At 33.6% G+C, this 18,340-nt stretch overlaps 1 protein-coding gene across 4 annotated transcripts in view; it reads left to right on the top strand.

Moving 5' to 3' along the window:
* LOC111508777 (uncharacterized) overlaps positions 1-18,340 on the top strand; it is a 272,401-nt gene that overhangs the window by 227,718 nt on the left and 26,343 nt on the right. For all 4 annotated transcript variants that reach the window (XM_074184796.1, XM_074184794.1, XM_074184795.1 and 1 more), the window contains one exon: positions 17,971-18,145. In XM_074184796.1, the coding sequence (XP_074040897.1) occupies positions 17,986-18,145 (160 nt within the window). In that variant the 5' untranslated portion in view covers positions 17,971-17,985. The remainder of the gene's footprint in view (positions 1-17,970; positions 18,146-18,340) is intronic.

Raw genomic sequence — 18,340 nt, 5'->3', positions numbered from 1 at the left:
AATATGAGCCCCATATATAAGGCCGCCTGTGAGGGATAAAGGATCAGATTAGTAAAAAACAATTGATCATCAGAAATTCTCGAGCGCCTCAGATTAAGGTAGAGTAAGTTAATCACCTGCTAAAAAGTGTATTTTCCAGTAATCTGACAATTTGAGAGTGACGCAAAGAAAGGGGAGGGCAGCAAAGTTGTGAAAAATAACTTCATTCCAACATTCTTGAGCGTAGCTATTTTTTTTTTTATTTTGAAGGAAATAATTCAAGGATAACGAAAAATATAATCAGACGATTTCCGCAAGCCGAAATAACAAAAATTCGTCGGTGAAGTTTAATGCGTGGTGCTGTGTGATACCTATATTTCCCTCTACGATTTTCTATTCCTCTATTCTTTATTCGCTTTTTCTCTATCTATCACTCTCTCACTCCGTCCCCACTGTGAATTTTGTTGCCATGACGCCATCACAGCTGATCACAGAAACTCACTCGTGATGATTATAAAAAATTAAATTTTTTGAGCATTTTTTCAAAATTATTTTCCTATAAATACAAGTATTTTACTTAAAAACATACACCTATTTATTTGCATGCTATTTCCTGATCTTTTCAATAAATCAAGTTCAATGAATTTAAAAAAAAATAAAAAAATATTGTTTTTATCAGATTGAGCGAATCCCTTTAGATAATCGTCAGATTATGAGACAGCACGTCTAAAACATAAAGATGAACCATATATATCTCAATCTGACGCGCTTGAATATTTAAAAATGGCAAATTTTTTTTGCACATTACAATAATGGCCGCGAGTTTGCGTCAGATCGAAATCGTCAGATTATTGAATGGAAGCTTTTTTTTGTTGCACTCAACACCCCCTTACAAAATCTGAGGCGCTCGATTGATTTTTTTTTCTTTTCACTTTTAACCCTTACGTACAACCACCCACATCAACCAAACGATCAGATTAACATACCAACATTATTAAAAATACGTAGGACATTGATGCTATCAATATCTGACACGTTCGAGTATGTCCATGCAAAAGTATTTTTTTACATATTTAAAAATCTATAGCCGCTTTCCCCACCGATGAAAAGGTATATATTATATAACAATTTTTAATTCTTATCATCTAAGCTTTGCAACCTAATATGTCTCAATGACGCTCGAGTTAATCCCCATTTTGCATCGTGGGCTCCCCTGCTAACATGATCTCCATAAAAAAGTTTGTGGAGATCAAGTCGTGAGGTCTATTTCATGAAATTACTATGGATCTTCATCAAGTAAAGGCCGAATCAATCAGAAAAAAAGAAGAAGAATATGATGAGTCATATGGGTGGATGATATTATAATAAAATACTTCATATGTCAAAAAATAAGATGAAATGAAAGGGACTTGATTCCAATACGCTTGTCATCCAGATAATGGTGTAGGAAGACTATTCGTTTTCGAAGATTCTCATTTGATAGCTTATGAAACTTCAACTTATGTTTCACTATAGATAGCTTCTCAAGACTTGTTCAGTCGCTATAACAGGATTTGTCAGTAGAAATGTTTGAGCATTAAAATGTTGAATGTATTATCTGATTTTGAATTTTCAATAGCGTCCGATAATTCATTGTTCAAGTCAAGTGAACAATATAAAAAATGCAGCTTTTTTGAATTATTAGCATTGTGCGAATTAGTACTTTCAGCAAATTACCACAACACATTGAACGATTTGAAAAGTAGATGAATTTTTTCCACATAGTCATACATTTAAATGTCAACGGTGTAGTATCAGTTCTCAGCTTTATCTACATTAAATCAAGTTTGCCTTTGCCTCTAATTCAAAATAAGACGAAGAAGACTGAGATGGTCTTTTTTACCAGGAAAAGAAGTTTATCGGGCTGAAACCCTCCGGAAATCTTCAAAAGCAAACTCCTCTCTGAAGAGGTGAAATACCTAGGTACTACTCTCGACAGAAAGCTTACATGGAACTCTCACCTACAGAGTACCTACAGCAATAACAGCATATGTGGCTTATGAGCAATGTTGGAGGACAGTGGGACGCACATGGAGTATTTCACCCCGTGTAATCACTTGGATCTACAATGGAATAATGAGACCTATGTTAACGTACGGAGCCATTGCATGGGAAACGAATGTTCTACAAGCAACGACCATCTAAAAAAAGTATCAAATACAGCGATTGTCTTATTTGAATATCATAGAAGACATGAGAACAACACCAACCGCGACAATGGAATTAATTACTGGTCTGACTTCTCTGGACCTACCGGTACGTTGAAGAGTTTGCGTTAATGGCCATGTTACGATTGCGAACGGCTGGTCTAAACCTCGAAGTAGGAATGAGTCAATTGAGGCTAAGCATATGACAAGAAACGCTTACTGCCCAACCTTTGCTGCAGGCAGCCAGTGATTCAACTGAATCCAGGTTTGTGTTTGAAAAACCCTACAAAATAGAAATAAAACAGAGCATAGTCAGAAGCTTCACATGCAATTCGCATATATACAGACGGCTCAAAAGTCAAACAAGGCACAGAAAATGGAGTTTACTCTAGATCACTAATCCTAATAATTAAGTGAGAAATGGAAAAAATACCAGCGTGGTTCAAACAGAACTGAGTGGTATCTCAATCGCCACAAAAGAAATAACCAGGAAAGGAATTTCTGGCAGAATCCTAACAATCCGGCCTGATAGTAGACAAGCCCTATCAGCCTTGAAAAGACAACGTGTTACCTCACGACTAGTAATAGAATGCCACCAAGATTCATCCAAAGCCTCGGTAGATAATAACATTATCCTGAGGTGGAATAAAGGGCACGACAGGAGTAAAGGTAATAGCATTGCCAAGGAAGCTGGTGGACTAAGAATTTTAGGATCCAGTGACATCTACGATGACTTTGACAATTGCAGAACTAGCCAAACGTCACACTCATGCTCAATCCTTAAAGAGATGGGATGAAATCAAAGGATGCAAGAGCCAGAATCACCCTGGGCGACCCTGGGAAGCTGGCGTCGAATAAATATATGGCGATGACCAGGAAAAGCCTACGCTTAACAGGATTTTTGACTGGCCACTGTCAACTGAGGAAACACCTCCATATTATTGAACTAGTGGACACACCTCTATGCAGGATGTGTGAACAGGAAGATAAAACTGCAAGGCATGTTTTATGCGAGTGTCTGTAGTTATTGTCAATAAGAGAGTGTGTGTACGGTAAGTCTTGGCCTACACCTGCCAATATAAAAGAAATGTTTCCCAGTGACGTGTCCACCTTCCTGGAAAAAACATAATGAACGATGTCATACTCTACAGACAAGACGAAAAAGAATATGTAAGGATGGTACTCCAATAGGAGTACCATTAGGCACCAACTTTACATGTTTCTTTCAATGAGTTTACAATGAAATATATTCCATAGAGTTTACGTATTCTTCTTCATTTTTTTTTAACCTTTTTTGATCTTTTTGTTCACTCTGTGCCCTTGAAAATTTTAGTCACTGCCGTAATACACATCTACACCCAAAAGTAACATGATATTCATTTGAAATCAGTTGCTCTTCAATTTTTTTGAATGACTACGTGATTTGAAGTAATAAATAATCTATTACCAACTGATGACTTCCAAGTTTTTGATATAGATACTAATAACCTAATAAAAAGGATTGAAAAGCCTTGACCAATGTTTCCGCCTGGATTGACTATGTTTGAATATTAGCGAATATGACCTAGGAATATTGATGGATGTAGCCGTTACTACGTGGTGTGAAATCATCATAAAAAATGAGAAATAAAACTTTCCACGTTTCCTACCACTAAGTTTATTGTATTCATTGGAAAAATTTTTTATACGACGAAACCGCAGTAACGTTAGATATATATACAAGTGGTAGAAAACACTTCTTATTTGATCGAAAACACTTTTGCAATACTCATCAACTGAATACATTCAAACTATCTACAGCTAATCATGAATTTCAAAATTATCAAAACTCCCAATAAGTGTTTTGAGTTAGCATTGGTTTCCAGGAATGAAAAAAAGTATCATTATTATACATGATAATATGAATCAAAACAATTGATAAGATGTTTTTTTATTTGAAAAATAAGATCTTGTTTTATAGATTAGAAGAGTACAGAAACGTAGAAGGGTCATATATTTTTATTATTTGTTAATTGGAAATTTTGACTTCAGGCTGGAAATTTCAACTCTAAACTAGAAATTTCAAGTTCAATTTTGAATTTCCAACTTCAGTTTCAAAATATTGATGATACAATCGAGATTTTGATGGCAAAAGATTCAAATATATATCTTGATAATATTTTTTTCGAAAAAATCGCAGGTCAAATATGAATGTTCTTGTGACTGTAAGGTATTTCTGAAATCTTCCCATTTTTATATACTCAGAAATTTAATAGAAAAACGTACTATTTCAAAACGAATACATACGTATAGATTGTTTGTGGAACCCCACGATACTTTCTTTGAAATAAAAACACTCAGCAGTATTTAATCTTATACATATTCACTTAGACAATGATCTTCAATTGAGAAAATTCATCTTGTTCATTGTCTTTCATTAATTTGAATAGATATGCATCATATCTCATCCAGATAGCCTAATTAAGTTCCAAAGACTTTTCAATATATTCAGTTCATTTCTACGAATCAGTTCTCTAATGGGCTCATTCAGGCTAATTTAGTTTTTTATTGAAAATTATATATTAAAAAGTAAATCATCTCCCAAGTATCCCACAAAATTTTGCGGTTTATATCTCAATTAACAACTGAGCAAGAGCAATTGAACATGTGAGATCGCCCGCGGTACATCGTGACGTCACACCAGGCAAACGAACATCGAGCGGTGGCAACCGGACCTGTAGTTGGAGATTATGAATCGCTGCTATCGTCAATTCAATTCAATATTCTTCAAAATAATGTATATATCAATTCTGGGTAACTGGCATTTTGTGACAAAAGTTCTATAATAAATAAAGAGTACCTTGGGATTCCAAGACATAATTTCGAATTTTTTTCTATGACGTAGATAGATCTTCGCTCAATATTGTTTTTAGAATTCCAGTTTTCAACTAATATTCCAGACAAAGTAGAATCTAATGATGTATCAACAGAAGTCATGTCTGATGTACACAAACTCTCACTGTCCTCGGGGGAACTTAATAATAATTTTTTCCAATACTTTCTGTATTTTATATTTCTTTAGAAAGAGTTCTTTTTCAGTGGTATGTAATATTTGTTTAGCTTTTGATCTTCGAAAAATCTGTTTATTAAGTTGAATTCCAACATCAAAGGTCTTTTCCTGTGTACCTGCTTCATCACACAAGTTTTGATTTTCAGCGATATCTTCGTTACCTACAAGTATTCAACAAAAATTGTTTTTCCTTTTTTTAAACAATCGGTGGAGCTTTAGATGTATGGGCCGTCGGTCTATCAATCTGGCAATGAAATATATGGGGAAATACGCCTGGTTTCAATATAATTTTTCCCACTTTCATAGTTTAGATATACATGTGATTTTCCAAGTCTGTTTCATCCTAAAATTCAAAGTAGTGCTCAGAGTAAACTATAATTTTGTATTTTTTTATTAATCATTATCATTCATACTTACATTAAAATGATCTTCGCAACAAAAATGCGTCCCCTTGGCAGATACAAAGTCGGCCCTCCGCATAGCGCGCTGCCATAACTTTCGTAACAGTGAAATAAAAATTTTGTCTGGTGTAGTTACCGAAGAATTCTTGCATTTAGGAATGATGCAATACCCGTAACGTTATTTTTTTTATCATTATTCATATTCACGCAGTTGACACACTGCAGTAAACAACACACAACTTGCTTTCTACAGCTTTAGCACACGTATTCCGCTTCTCCGCCAGCACTCCCTTGTCGCCGAGTCGACTGATGTGACGTCAAGCTTGACCACGCCCCGTTTCGGTTTCGCCACATTCAACAAATAATTTGAGGGGGAAGATAAAGAGTGGAAATTCAGATTTTTTGCAGATGTACTATTTGAAACATAAACTTTCAGATTATGAAATAAAAAAAAAGTTAAATGAGCCCATTGTCGTCGAATGACAGGATAGAAAGTATAAAATAGTTTTTCAAAAGACTGCAAATCTCTTAGATACTCTACTTTTTCCAGAATACACGGGAAGTGTTAGAGTGACTTGGGACATTTGATTCCACCAAGAGCGGTACATATGAGAAATACGCAACGGACTGTAGCTGCTCATTGTTTGGAGGTTCAACTCAGTACATGCCAAACTTCACTGTTCAAGAACTCTTTCATTTGGAGAACTTGATTGATCCGGTCAATCTAGACATTGAAAGGTACATAAATTTACAACAAGCTGCAAACGCGTGTAATTGTTCAAAACATAGTTGAAAATAAGATTTCAAAATTCCGATTGATTGCGATGCCTGGAAAAAAATTTATTCGAGGTCAAAGGTAAAAAATTACGATTTTCAGGAAAATGGTAAGTTTTATCATATAAAAACTTTGGATAAAAATTGTAGATCATGAAATTCTCTACAAAAATACTATCAATACTTTTTTTTCTTAGAGCCACCGTTTCTGAGATACGACTAGTCAAAAAGTTGTAAAAGTTGTAATCGTCATTATATGCACACGTTTCCTCGCCAACTATGAGGTAGTGTATTTAGCGCGTTTTTCTTAACGTGGTTTCCCCAGTAGGCCTATTCCACATGTCTGTTGTGATTCTGTCAAATTGAAAACTTGCATAATAAAATATATTAGGAAGGGTTGGAAATTATAAAAGCGATTGAAATTACAAAAATGTAAAAATTCATTCATCTGAGTCATAACCTTCAAATACTTTCTCTTGTCGTTCTTCTTCTTGGTCTTCTTCTTCTTGATCTTTTTTTTCTTCTTGATCTTCTTTTTCTTCTTGATGTTCATCCTGGGTGTAGGTAAACTGCGTCAAGAGTGATGTATCTTCGTTGGTATCAAATGAATCCTCCACTATTGTTGATTCAGCATTAGAACATGACTGGCCTTGACAATGTGTACATGCCAGAGAACACAACAATCCAGCTTTTTTGCAACCACATTTAGCACTGCATCCCTTTTTACAGTTGCAAAACATTGTTTTCGATAGTTTTTCCGGCGCAGGTGGAAGTAAAGTCTGAATAGGTTCTAATGCATTGTCGATCAACTTCCAAAGGTAATATACCCAAAAAAGATGTTGATGAGCAGTAACTGATGTTGAAGGAAGACAAGCTAATTCCACCTGTTTTTTATTTTCAGTGTTTTTTACGGAACATGCAGGTGGTTTTTTTCGGAGCTTTGTACATAGAAACAAGAAACTGAATCCCGTTGGTGATAATTTCTTGTTGAGTCGAATCACTTTTTTTGAAAACTTCAGCACATTGCACTAAATCTTGTTTTTCAAACATTTTAAAGACTGTTGCTTTACCCCTCCTGTAAAATGCAGACGTCGTATCACAGCCAGTTATTGCGTGTAGAAATAGTACATAATTTTGACTCTTTGCAAAAGTAGATAAACTTTTTGACGAAAATATATCGGTTTGACTTTGAGTTTTTCCTGGCTTTAGAAAGAAAATAGTTTTTTCAGGTGGAGTTCGAACAGTAAGAAGTACGAGTAAGTCTACATCTTCACCAACAACAATAGTTGTATCTGTCAAATTGAATTGTTCTATAGCTGTTTCAATAATCTGTGCGTCGGCATCGTTATTAGCCTGTTCAACCAATATATTTTACAACCTTTTGACTCGTCGTATTTCAGAAACGGTGGCTCTAAGAAAAAAAAGAATACATTTTTTTCCAGGCATCGCAATCATTCGGAATTTCAAAATCTAATTTTTAACTATGTTTTGAACAATTGAACGCATTTGCAGCTTGTTGTAAATATATGTACCTTCACTCTTATTTTTTAGTCTAATTTGACCGGACTATATGTGGAAAAAACTTCTTGAGAACGTTTTTCCAAATGGATTCAATCTCCAGCGATTCGAATCCAATGTGAATCACTACTTTCGCACAGCCACCGTTCTTAGAGCGGCTTAAGGCGCTCACAATGAAGTGCTTCTCAGATACGTTATGGATTCTCATCAAGTATAGGTCAATTTCGTTACGAAACTGAAAGATGACAGAAATAAAAGATTATGATTTTATTTCTTCTCCTCACTAAAAGAATAATAAATTAAATTGAATAAGTGCAAACAATTATGAAAGATGGTGGATCGAAATGATATTACCACTCAACATAAATTTGTTTCAGTGGAAACTGTACTATTATTTTCTTGGTTATGAAATTCTCACTCTCGTATGTTTCTTGAAGATTTCCAAAGTTTGTAATTGAAATATTTCCAACTATTCTGTTTGATATGAAAACATAATTATGATAATAAGGAGTACAATATCGATAAAAATGTGCTGAAATTCTTGAGACGATCGTTGCTATAATAACTATTTATTGCAGTATATTGAAGTGGTATCTCGTACAATATCAGAGACTGATTTATTTCGTGACTGAAAGGAATGCACAACCTAAGAGGTGTATTATATAGGTTAAAGCAAAAAAGGTAAAACACCTTCAGCTTTCTCTTTCAGAATCAGACTTTGCAACAGAAAAATCTTCCCATTACACAACCTTCGGTTACGGATACTGATCTTACATTGTGAAAGTTATAATTTTGTCTTACTGAATATCTTTCACTTAGAAAGTTAATAGTATAGAGAGATAAAAATATGAGGTTTTCGACTATAAATATCTTTGAAGTTGTTTGTTATTGCTATAGAGAGATTTGTTATGTCAAAATTTCAATTCAGTCTAAACTTATATATGGAACTATTTTCATCGAAGTAACGAAATGATTAGGAAGAATCAGGCGATTGAATTGTTATTTGTTTTCTGCATTTCACGAACTCATATGGTCAGTGATAGTACAAGACGTTTTGTTCTCTTCAATTTTCAACTCAATTATTTTTTCAATCGACTTTCTTTGGTATTTTCATCTTCCACAATCGTTCAGTAACTTAATTATCATTCATGACTAGAATAACTCCTATCATCCAAGAAATTTCATTGATATTTCTTCCAATTATTATACTGAATATTTCTGATTGATGTACACAGGATCTAGTACTTGTATTCCTAGTTAAAAACAGGAAAGTCAATTGGTAGATGATGTAAGTAGGTACGAATCTGCTGTTGGAACTGAACTTTGATCTTACATTATTTTTTCCTATTCGAGAGGTAGTTACCAATATATAAAATAATATTTCAATATGAATAGGAAGTAGCAAAAATGCTTCTTATCAAATACATAGCCGATTCATAGGCACTTGAAATTTTGTTACAATTTTTTCTAGTACCTATGTCCTTGAATATTACTGGAGTTTTTTCCCAACACCAAACCGTTATTTCAACACCCCGACACGTGTTTCGATCACTGAATTATCATCATCAAGAGAAAGATCGAGTTTGATCTTCCTCTTAAAGATGATCACTTGGTGATCGAAACAAGTGTCTAGGTTTAGTGTTGGGAAAAAACTTCAGTACGATCAGTCTTCTCCACTACTGGTAGTTTTAAAATATAAATTCCATAGATAACTCTTTATTTTCGTAAATGATACTCATTCACAAATAGTTCAATATGCACCAGAGTTATTGGAGATGTAAATGAAAAATAATATTAAAGTAACGGTTCAACTGAGAAAAATCAATCGTTAAACTGTTCAACTCGATGAATTGAGAAGAGACTTTTACAGCCAGAATATAAATTGAAAATTATGAAACTAAACTTATCTCAATCTTGATAGCAAATTCTTTTAGTTGGAAGATAGGGTATGTTGTCAATAATTGAATATCAAATCAGGCAGACTACGACCCTAACCCCTTATGTTTAATATTCAGTATGAAAAAGCTCATGAAAATGTGTCTATCAAAACTCGAGGGCGATAATGAAGTAGGTTGTCAAGCTAGCAGGCCAGGAATTATTCCTGAATTCGCAATGAAGTGTTTCTCCAAGGGTATGAAAATAACGCCTATAGTGATTTAACGCCCTTTCTGAATTGACAAATCGTAGACTTCACACAAAGAAACAGGATCACTTACTACACATCTGTTTTTCATATCACGAATATTCATCGTAAAGACATATTTACCGATGACTGTCGACTAGGACATGTCCGCCGTCATTTACTTGTATTCACATATTCGGTAAATTAGTATCGGATAAGTTAGTCGGTCAGTCGCGTGGGTAGTTCGTTCTACACATGTGATATTGATCCCTAGTCTGGGAAGAAATGTGTTTACTGTGTTTCTGATCTGATACTCGTTGATGATAAGACATCGTGCTTAGGACACCATGTGGTTATTCTAGCACAAGTTTCAACTTCTGAGGGTTGTCATTTATATGACGACAACTTGTTGGATAGGGGAATCCGTTTTATTCATAGTTACTTTTTGTAACGAATTATATTTCTGAAATTCTTTCAAAATTTGATCAACATTATTTTGACGGTAGCATTCATAATGTGAAATCATGTGAGTTTATGGAAAAGTCCTGTATATGCAAGACTAGTCATTCAATTCAGTTGGTATATTTTCCGATATTCACAGAAATAACGGATGACAGTTTCCTTTCAATGATTTCACTTATGTGGTTATAGTCCTTTACAATATAGATAAATTTTTCTCTCGAAAGCCCTCACTAATAACAAGCATCCAAATTGTTTTGAAAGTTTTGTATTTGGCTGTGAGTATTCAAACCGTAAAAACAAACGATAAAAACTTACTATTTTGAGAAGTAAGATTTTTGGACATTGAACCTTATATACGAACTCTTAATAACATTTTCTCCATGTTTTCAAATGAAAGCAATGGCCATTATTCAATTCAATGGAAGTATTCAATTTCTCAAACAGATAAAGCATTTTTTTCGTTTTCAGTGTCTACTTCGTCAGAAACACTGCTTCCATACCATAGAACCGCAACAGTCTTGTTGTTTCACCAAACAAATTGGCACCATTAGGGGATGAACCATACTGGTGGTTATGTTGAAATATTGTTTGTATATTTTATGCACAATTTTTTTCTGTTTTGTTCGATCAATAATTTGGTAACTGCAGTTGCTAAACTAAAACACTACCTAGAAGAAACTTTCAAATCGATTTCTTCAACATGATGATTCAACTCGAATATTATTTCTATGCACTATGTGTTAACACATGTTGCTCGTATTCTGGCTTTTATGCAAACCAAAGTTAATGTTACACAACAAACACAATCAATTTTCTTTATCTCCTTCTGTTTAGTCCAAAACGACCTCTCTCGCCAACGAGAGGAAACAGTGAAACTTCAAAGTTCAGTTGTTAGATTGAGTTAGTTCTCACATTACATAAAATCACTAGCAGCATACATTATTACGTATTATTTTCTTCACTTCATGACCACAATATTCACAAAATTTTAACTGATCGAAATACTGATGAGCAAGGTTGCGAGGACGATGCTTTTTCAATAAACTATAAACGAGTCATTATGTATTCTTAAGCGAGATAAGGAACTTGATAGTCACGAACTACAGTCACCGTAAAATCTCTTTTGGAGTCGTTCGACCTCAAATCATTTCTGTTTTGAGTTTAGTGTTGGCGTGGAAAGCAGTAACCAATTCACTCGACTTGCAAAAAGTGTAGGCCAAGTAAATTCAGGCATTTCGTTTTCATCCAAGAAAGTACTCGTGAATGAGACAGAACCGACATCATATAAACACAGGACACTTCGTTTTTCCAAATGAATATAATCTACAGCAATTCAAAATTAATCCAAATTGTCTATTTTATACTAACACCGCTCTGAAGTACTTGGACAAAAAAGATACTCAACTTTTGTGACAGTTTCTATTTCTCTCTCCTAAGAATTTCAACCACAAATAACTTTATAAATCTTAAACATTGAAGCAAGCATAGATTGAATTTTATTATCAATTCGTCCGATACCCTCATCTGTCATGGAAGCAGCTGCCAAAAACTCAGGACTTCAATTTATGACTCGAATACAACAGCAGTGTTGCCGCAATCCTCTGGAAAAGGTACTGGAAGGTGAACGAAAAAAGTACTAGATCCAAAGGGAGAGGTACTATAAATGTGAATCCGTGATTTATTGATATATTTTTCTTGCCACAGACACAGTTCTTCATCAATTTTTGAAACTAATTTCAACAATAATATATAATTGGGTGACAAGGGGGTGGATACCAAAGACAAGGTGACAATTGACATAAAAATGTGTAAGTAATCAGAGTGTTCTATAAAATGACCGTGGACGAATGATTGCATGTCCAAAATAACAGATGAGTAATGCACATTGAACGGTGAAACTCTGATGTAACTAGTTAGACTGGTTTGATGAAGTAATGAAACATTAAACGGTTAAGGTTACCTATGTACATAAGTTTAGTACAATTGTACTAAAATGTCAACATTGTACAACAGTTATAATGAAAATTCCACAGCTGTAATTATAAACCAATCAGAATACGTTATTTTGACAAGTCACCATGGCAAAGGAGATATTTTATTGGATTTTTTTGACGTTTACAATAACAAATCATTTTTGACAGATTAGTTTTTATTGGTTCACATAATATTTCGTTTTGATACATTTTGATTACAAAGCTAAGATCTTTTTTATATTTTTCAGACACCTTCTCATTTCTTAATTGCGAAAATGTAGGACTTTGAATGTTTTCAATTAATTGTATGTGTCTAATAAAATGAATTGAATATGTAGACACTGATTTATTCACCTATTTCCCATTCAGTACTTTCAATATTACGTAGTTCGTGGACAATGCGGAACAAATTTTCTTTCTTCAAGTTGGAGCCACAATCCTCTCATGATGCGAGTAAAATCATGGTAAAGTCATGGTAGGATGATTGATCATTACATCAGACATTTTCATGCATATTTTGCATATAGTATGATTGAACAAAAAATTTTGTTGGTTTTACTGGATGTGCAATATTCTTTATTGCAACAAAATACGAGTTTTTTTAATGTTTTCAACTGTCAAAATACAATGATCACAGCCTTCTATGATTGATGCTTGCTGACGCTGGTTATGAATTCCATACCATTGAAGCGCGCATAACCTACATTAATGAAAACGCGAAAGAAGCAATTTTCTACCACTTGTAGTTACTCGAAACATATGTGAAATTGAAGAATATTCCATTTTCTATCTTGCCTACTAGCCCTGAGGTAAATAACAATTATTATGGAAAAGAAAAAGTGTGACTTTTAACCCCGGGCCGAGGATGATTGCCACAGAATCTGAGGCAGATAGTCACATAAGTAATTGAGGGGTATAAAAAACTTTCAAATAAATATTTTCTTTGGAATGGAATAATATACATAATTAATTATAAACAAAAAAAGAAAAAGTGTCTAATTCGTAGGCAAAACATATTTACTCCAAATGAATAATTTCCATTTGGTAACTAAAATACCAAAAATATCCATCAGGAAGCAATGCTTGTGAACTAAAAATACCCATTCAGTCTAAAATTCAGTAAATATTCGAAATCACAAATATTGTTAAAGTAACCTGGTAGCCTGGTATGGCAAATATTACCTGGTTAATGTAACGCTTTTTCCGAATATCCTTGGGAGACTACCGAAATAATTACTTGGACACATAAATATGTATCTTTCTAATTCTTTCTTCTATTCATCGGTTAAGATTGCATATACATTTGATAACCAATTTTTGTTGATGGTATTGATAAAACAATGTTGCTCATCTCTTTGACAGTGACTTTTCAACAGAACCGTGTCAAAGTGCAATGATAAAATTTATCCCAAAATCACTTTTTTTGCAGCACTGCGTGTAATACTAGTCGATCAGACTTTCTCATACGATGCCATGACATTTCTATGATTTTTTTTAAAACAAACAGAATTGTATGTTGAGCAGAAGCTCAACAAGCCAACAAAATTTAACCCTGAAATAACTTTGAATCGATATTCATTCATAAAAACGGATATTGATATCATGAACCACATATGTCACATCAAAAATAAATGAAATGATATATATCTACGGAAAATTCTCGAATACTTATGAGACTCGACACAAATGCACAAAAGTTTACTTTTGTCGTCCGAAAAAAAACAAATATACGTATCTCTCATGACCGCTGTGACAACCAACCCGTGAGACAATCATACCGGGTCTTCCCTACGGGTTATCAATATTTACGAATTTGCTGTGAGACCTACACTTTTCATATGAGCAATTGAAACCCAATCGAAGGGTATAAATCATTGAGTAAACCTATGCAAAATCAGTATTTTTTTGTAGGTAACTTCAGATTTAACCGAGTAATTTATACTCGAGCAATACGCCAGTAGTTATGTTCGAGATTCAGACATTATCAGGCCTCCAATGATGAAACTAGGCCAGCAACGAAAGAGACTAAGAACTTTCATTCTGTTTCATCACAATGAAAAACGGTGCATATTGATCAACCAAAAAAAGGTCTCTGTAACCCAGAATGTGATTGACTGAACCATGGCTCTAGCAGTCACATGGGAGGTAATTTTTACCATTCAACTTAGAATGTATAAACGTCGAATTTAATTGCTTTGAAACAGGTTATGCAGTGATAGCCAAATATAAAGATGTAAATTAGTGTGGATATGGAAATTGCTGCACAGTTTATGACTTCGGTAGACCTTCAGCGTAAGCATAATTTAGACGGAGTAGTTATAGATTATATATAATTCAGGAAATTCATTCTGAACCCGGTATTTTCCTACTTCCTTTATCATTCGCATTCGGATAAATTTCGACGGATTTTACAACTCAAATATATGTTGATGATATTTAGTGATAAACGTGTTCAGAATACAAATATTAAAGACTGAAGAAATCTTGTTTTCTAGCTGGAATCGCACATTGAACAGTAAAACACATCCTTTCCCTTAGCTCGCACGAGTATTTACAAGACTTATTATTTTGTTCATATTTGATAAATACGTATTATCAACTTACTTTAGTAAAATTTTCATCAGTTCCTTCAAACGTTATTTAATTTTTTCCCTTCCATCTAAAGATGATGGACTATATTGTTAGGGTTCAGAAAAAATTCATCTAAAGATTCAGACAATGGTAGCGATTCCAAAAAAGCATCTTTTATGCTTTTATGCTATGTATTGCCTCTCTGAATAAAGATACTGATTTTTTGAATGAAGAACAAAGTTGCTTCATGACGTTTATTCACGATTTTAATTTCGACATCATGAAAGTCTTATATACTTACAACTGCATTATATTATTTCTATCCGATTAATCTACGACAAAACCATTGAAATCTTCACAAAATGAAACTATTGATTGCATATATGAATTATCGTAAAGAGAACCTTCAGTAAATTTGTATAAACCAAAAAATTTATTAGATTTTAACACACTACAAACAAAAACATTGTTTGTATAGTGTGTTCGAAAATCAATTTGAATCAGGTTGAAAGCACAGGATTATACCTATTACTTTTTTATAGCTCGAATTATCTAACTACTCATAACAATAAATTATTTTAATTTTGGTTTCTTGTTCAATATTTTATGATTTTTTCAAATTTGTATTTGTATCAATAGGTATTTTAACCTATTCACCAAACTCAATATGGACTGCTCATATTAATTATTATTTTATTGTTCAATATTTCATTATTCTATTAAATTTCTTTCTTCAGTTGATTTAGTTGATCCCTATTCGTTATCCCCATTACTAACTGAATATTAATTGTTTACATTGTTCACAATGTTTACAAGACAGATGAAAAATTATTTCAATATTCACCCCAAAAGGGCATTATTGACTAAATTTATCACAGTTTGTGCCTCATGACTAACTTTCTGAAATTGAGAGGAAAATGTTTTAGTTTTTGTGAAATAAGTTTTTGGCTTTTTACTTCTTTGTCTTCATACAAAAAATGTGAGAAAAGTCTATAGGAATAATAGAAGCAATTAGGTTTTTCACAAATTACTTCAATTAGAAGGGCAAATCACTAATAACGCAGCCCATCAAAAGATAAGAAAACGAAATGGAAATTAGAATCTGGCACCATTCCCAATCGATTCAGATCAAATATGTTCACCACTGACTGAACTGAGGAAGTTTTATACCAAGTAAAATTATCCACATCTAATATAGTGTGTATGCAAAAACTGTCAACCAATTTCTCAACATCTTGAATTTGATATTTATATAATTGTGTCAAAAAAAAATTTGAATGGATTAGGTAAAGGAAACCGAGTGGATTTCCAAAACAACACCCGGAGAAAATATATTTTCAATTGAAATTAATTTATTTTTGTTTTTTTTTTGTACTTAGGTAAAATAGTCATTAGAAATTTTATTGACAAGTTGAATAAATCCCTTCTGAATTTTCATTCAGACACTGTAACATTTCTGTACGCATTTATTAATTTTGTCCTTTTATTCGACCATTTTTCTTCATTGCTGGGGAGTATATGTTCAAAAATATCAGGAATAACATTTAGACGAAAAAATTCTTTTTCTTGCTGAAGTTCAGTGAAAGGTAAACTGAAAAGTTACTGCGTAATATAAACTAAACATTTTTCTAAAGAAATTAACTTTAAACGTTCAAGCCAGTCTCGAATATACCTACATATATACATTTACATACATACATATACCTATTGTACTAGTTTGGGGATGTCCATATAGGACGAAACTGCAGTAACGTTAGTAACAATTAAAAGTGGTAAAAACATAGAAATTTCCATTTCTCTTTTCACCTACACAGTAGGTTTAATGGACTGACGCCTATCAGAAAACAATTACTCCCCTGGCTAATACCACAAAGGGCGTTGGATTATATCCGACAGGCGTTAGTGCAGAAATCTTCACAGAAAATTTTCTGCATATGCAAGTGGCAATACAACTGAAAGAGTCGACCTTCAATTTTGGAATGGGCACACTTGCAGTCCGGTTTCGGGCTCATTAGCCATTCATCAGTGCAAGATAGTGGCCATCATCGAACTAAAGTCAATGATATTCCATAATTGAAAATCGTAATCCTTTCAAAGTATTTCATTCCTCTTCCTAAGTTGGAGCGAACAACAAAATGTCACTCCATCTAATGGATGAGGTACTAACCAACTGCATATTTGCTAACCAACTACATTTTTGTTTGTATATGTTGAAGTAACGTCTGTTTTTCGTTTTATATATGATGAACAGCATCATAATGACGTTTCCACAATATCTTCCTTTTGAGCCGATAAGTTTCACTTTCCGGCGTTATATAAACGTAAAAATCCTGAATTGTATTTACGTCTGGGAAAGTGAGTACAAGACGATAATGATGAAAAAAAATTACAGTAATAATAATGATGATAATGATTACAAAAATATTTTCATTGCATTGAAAGTTATAATAAACACAAAAAATAAAACAAACTAAACGGATATATCAATCAACACGCAGGCATTGAATATTACTGGAGATTTTTCCTAACAGCAAACCGCTATTTTAACTCCTTGACACGTGTTTCAATCACCAAGTGATCATCTTCAAGAGGAAGATCAAGTTTGATCGACACGTGTCGAGGTGTTGAAATAACAGTTTGGTATTGGACAAAAACTCCAGTTATATTCATTACTACACCAAAGGTTCCAAACGGTACATCAAAAAGTACGAAGGCATTGTTCAAAATTCATGTTCACAGAACAAGTTTTTGCTCTGTCACTAAATCGTGATGGAAATTTTGAATTTAGCAAATACTGTCATGATCTCATCATGAGAAACATGCATGAAAATGAAAAAATGTAGTGAAAGAGATACACACAAACACACAAACACACATACATCACATATGTCATCAAATATATGAACATAATACATTCCTGTTTTCTTTATTCCAGGGTGAATAAAGAAGTATGCGATCTTTAGAAATGACAGCTTCCTGGCACGAAGAAGATGAAGACGTGGAAGTTGAGGAAATGGAACTTGGAAAGCACACACCTGACAGAAGAGATGAACTCACCGAAGAATCCAGTAGTGACGAAACAACCGGTAAAAAGAGGCGGAAACATGGAGGTACTATTCAAATTGTGGGTAGAATAACTTCGTGATAACGGTTGCTTTCATTCGAATGTTTGCTTGATACTCGATATCATCATGAAGTATATTTGGGACACATTCGGAATTTTCTATTACTGCTTTTTCCTGACTTCACAAATGATTTTTTTCATGAATCAAACTTCAAAATGTACCTAGGAATGTTGGTCATAC

The sequence above is a fragment of the Leptinotarsa decemlineata genome, unplaced genomic scaffold (assembly GCF_025532065.1).
Source record: "Leptinotarsa decemlineata unplaced genomic scaffold, Ldec_3_MD MMD2_tig00026358_RagTag_RagTag, whole genome shotgun sequence".
Lineage (NCBI taxonomy): Eukaryota > Metazoa > Arthropoda > Insecta > Coleoptera > Chrysomelidae > Leptinotarsa > Leptinotarsa decemlineata.
Note: the sequence above shows the minus strand (reverse complement) of the source record. Positions and strands in the feature narration are given on the sequence as shown.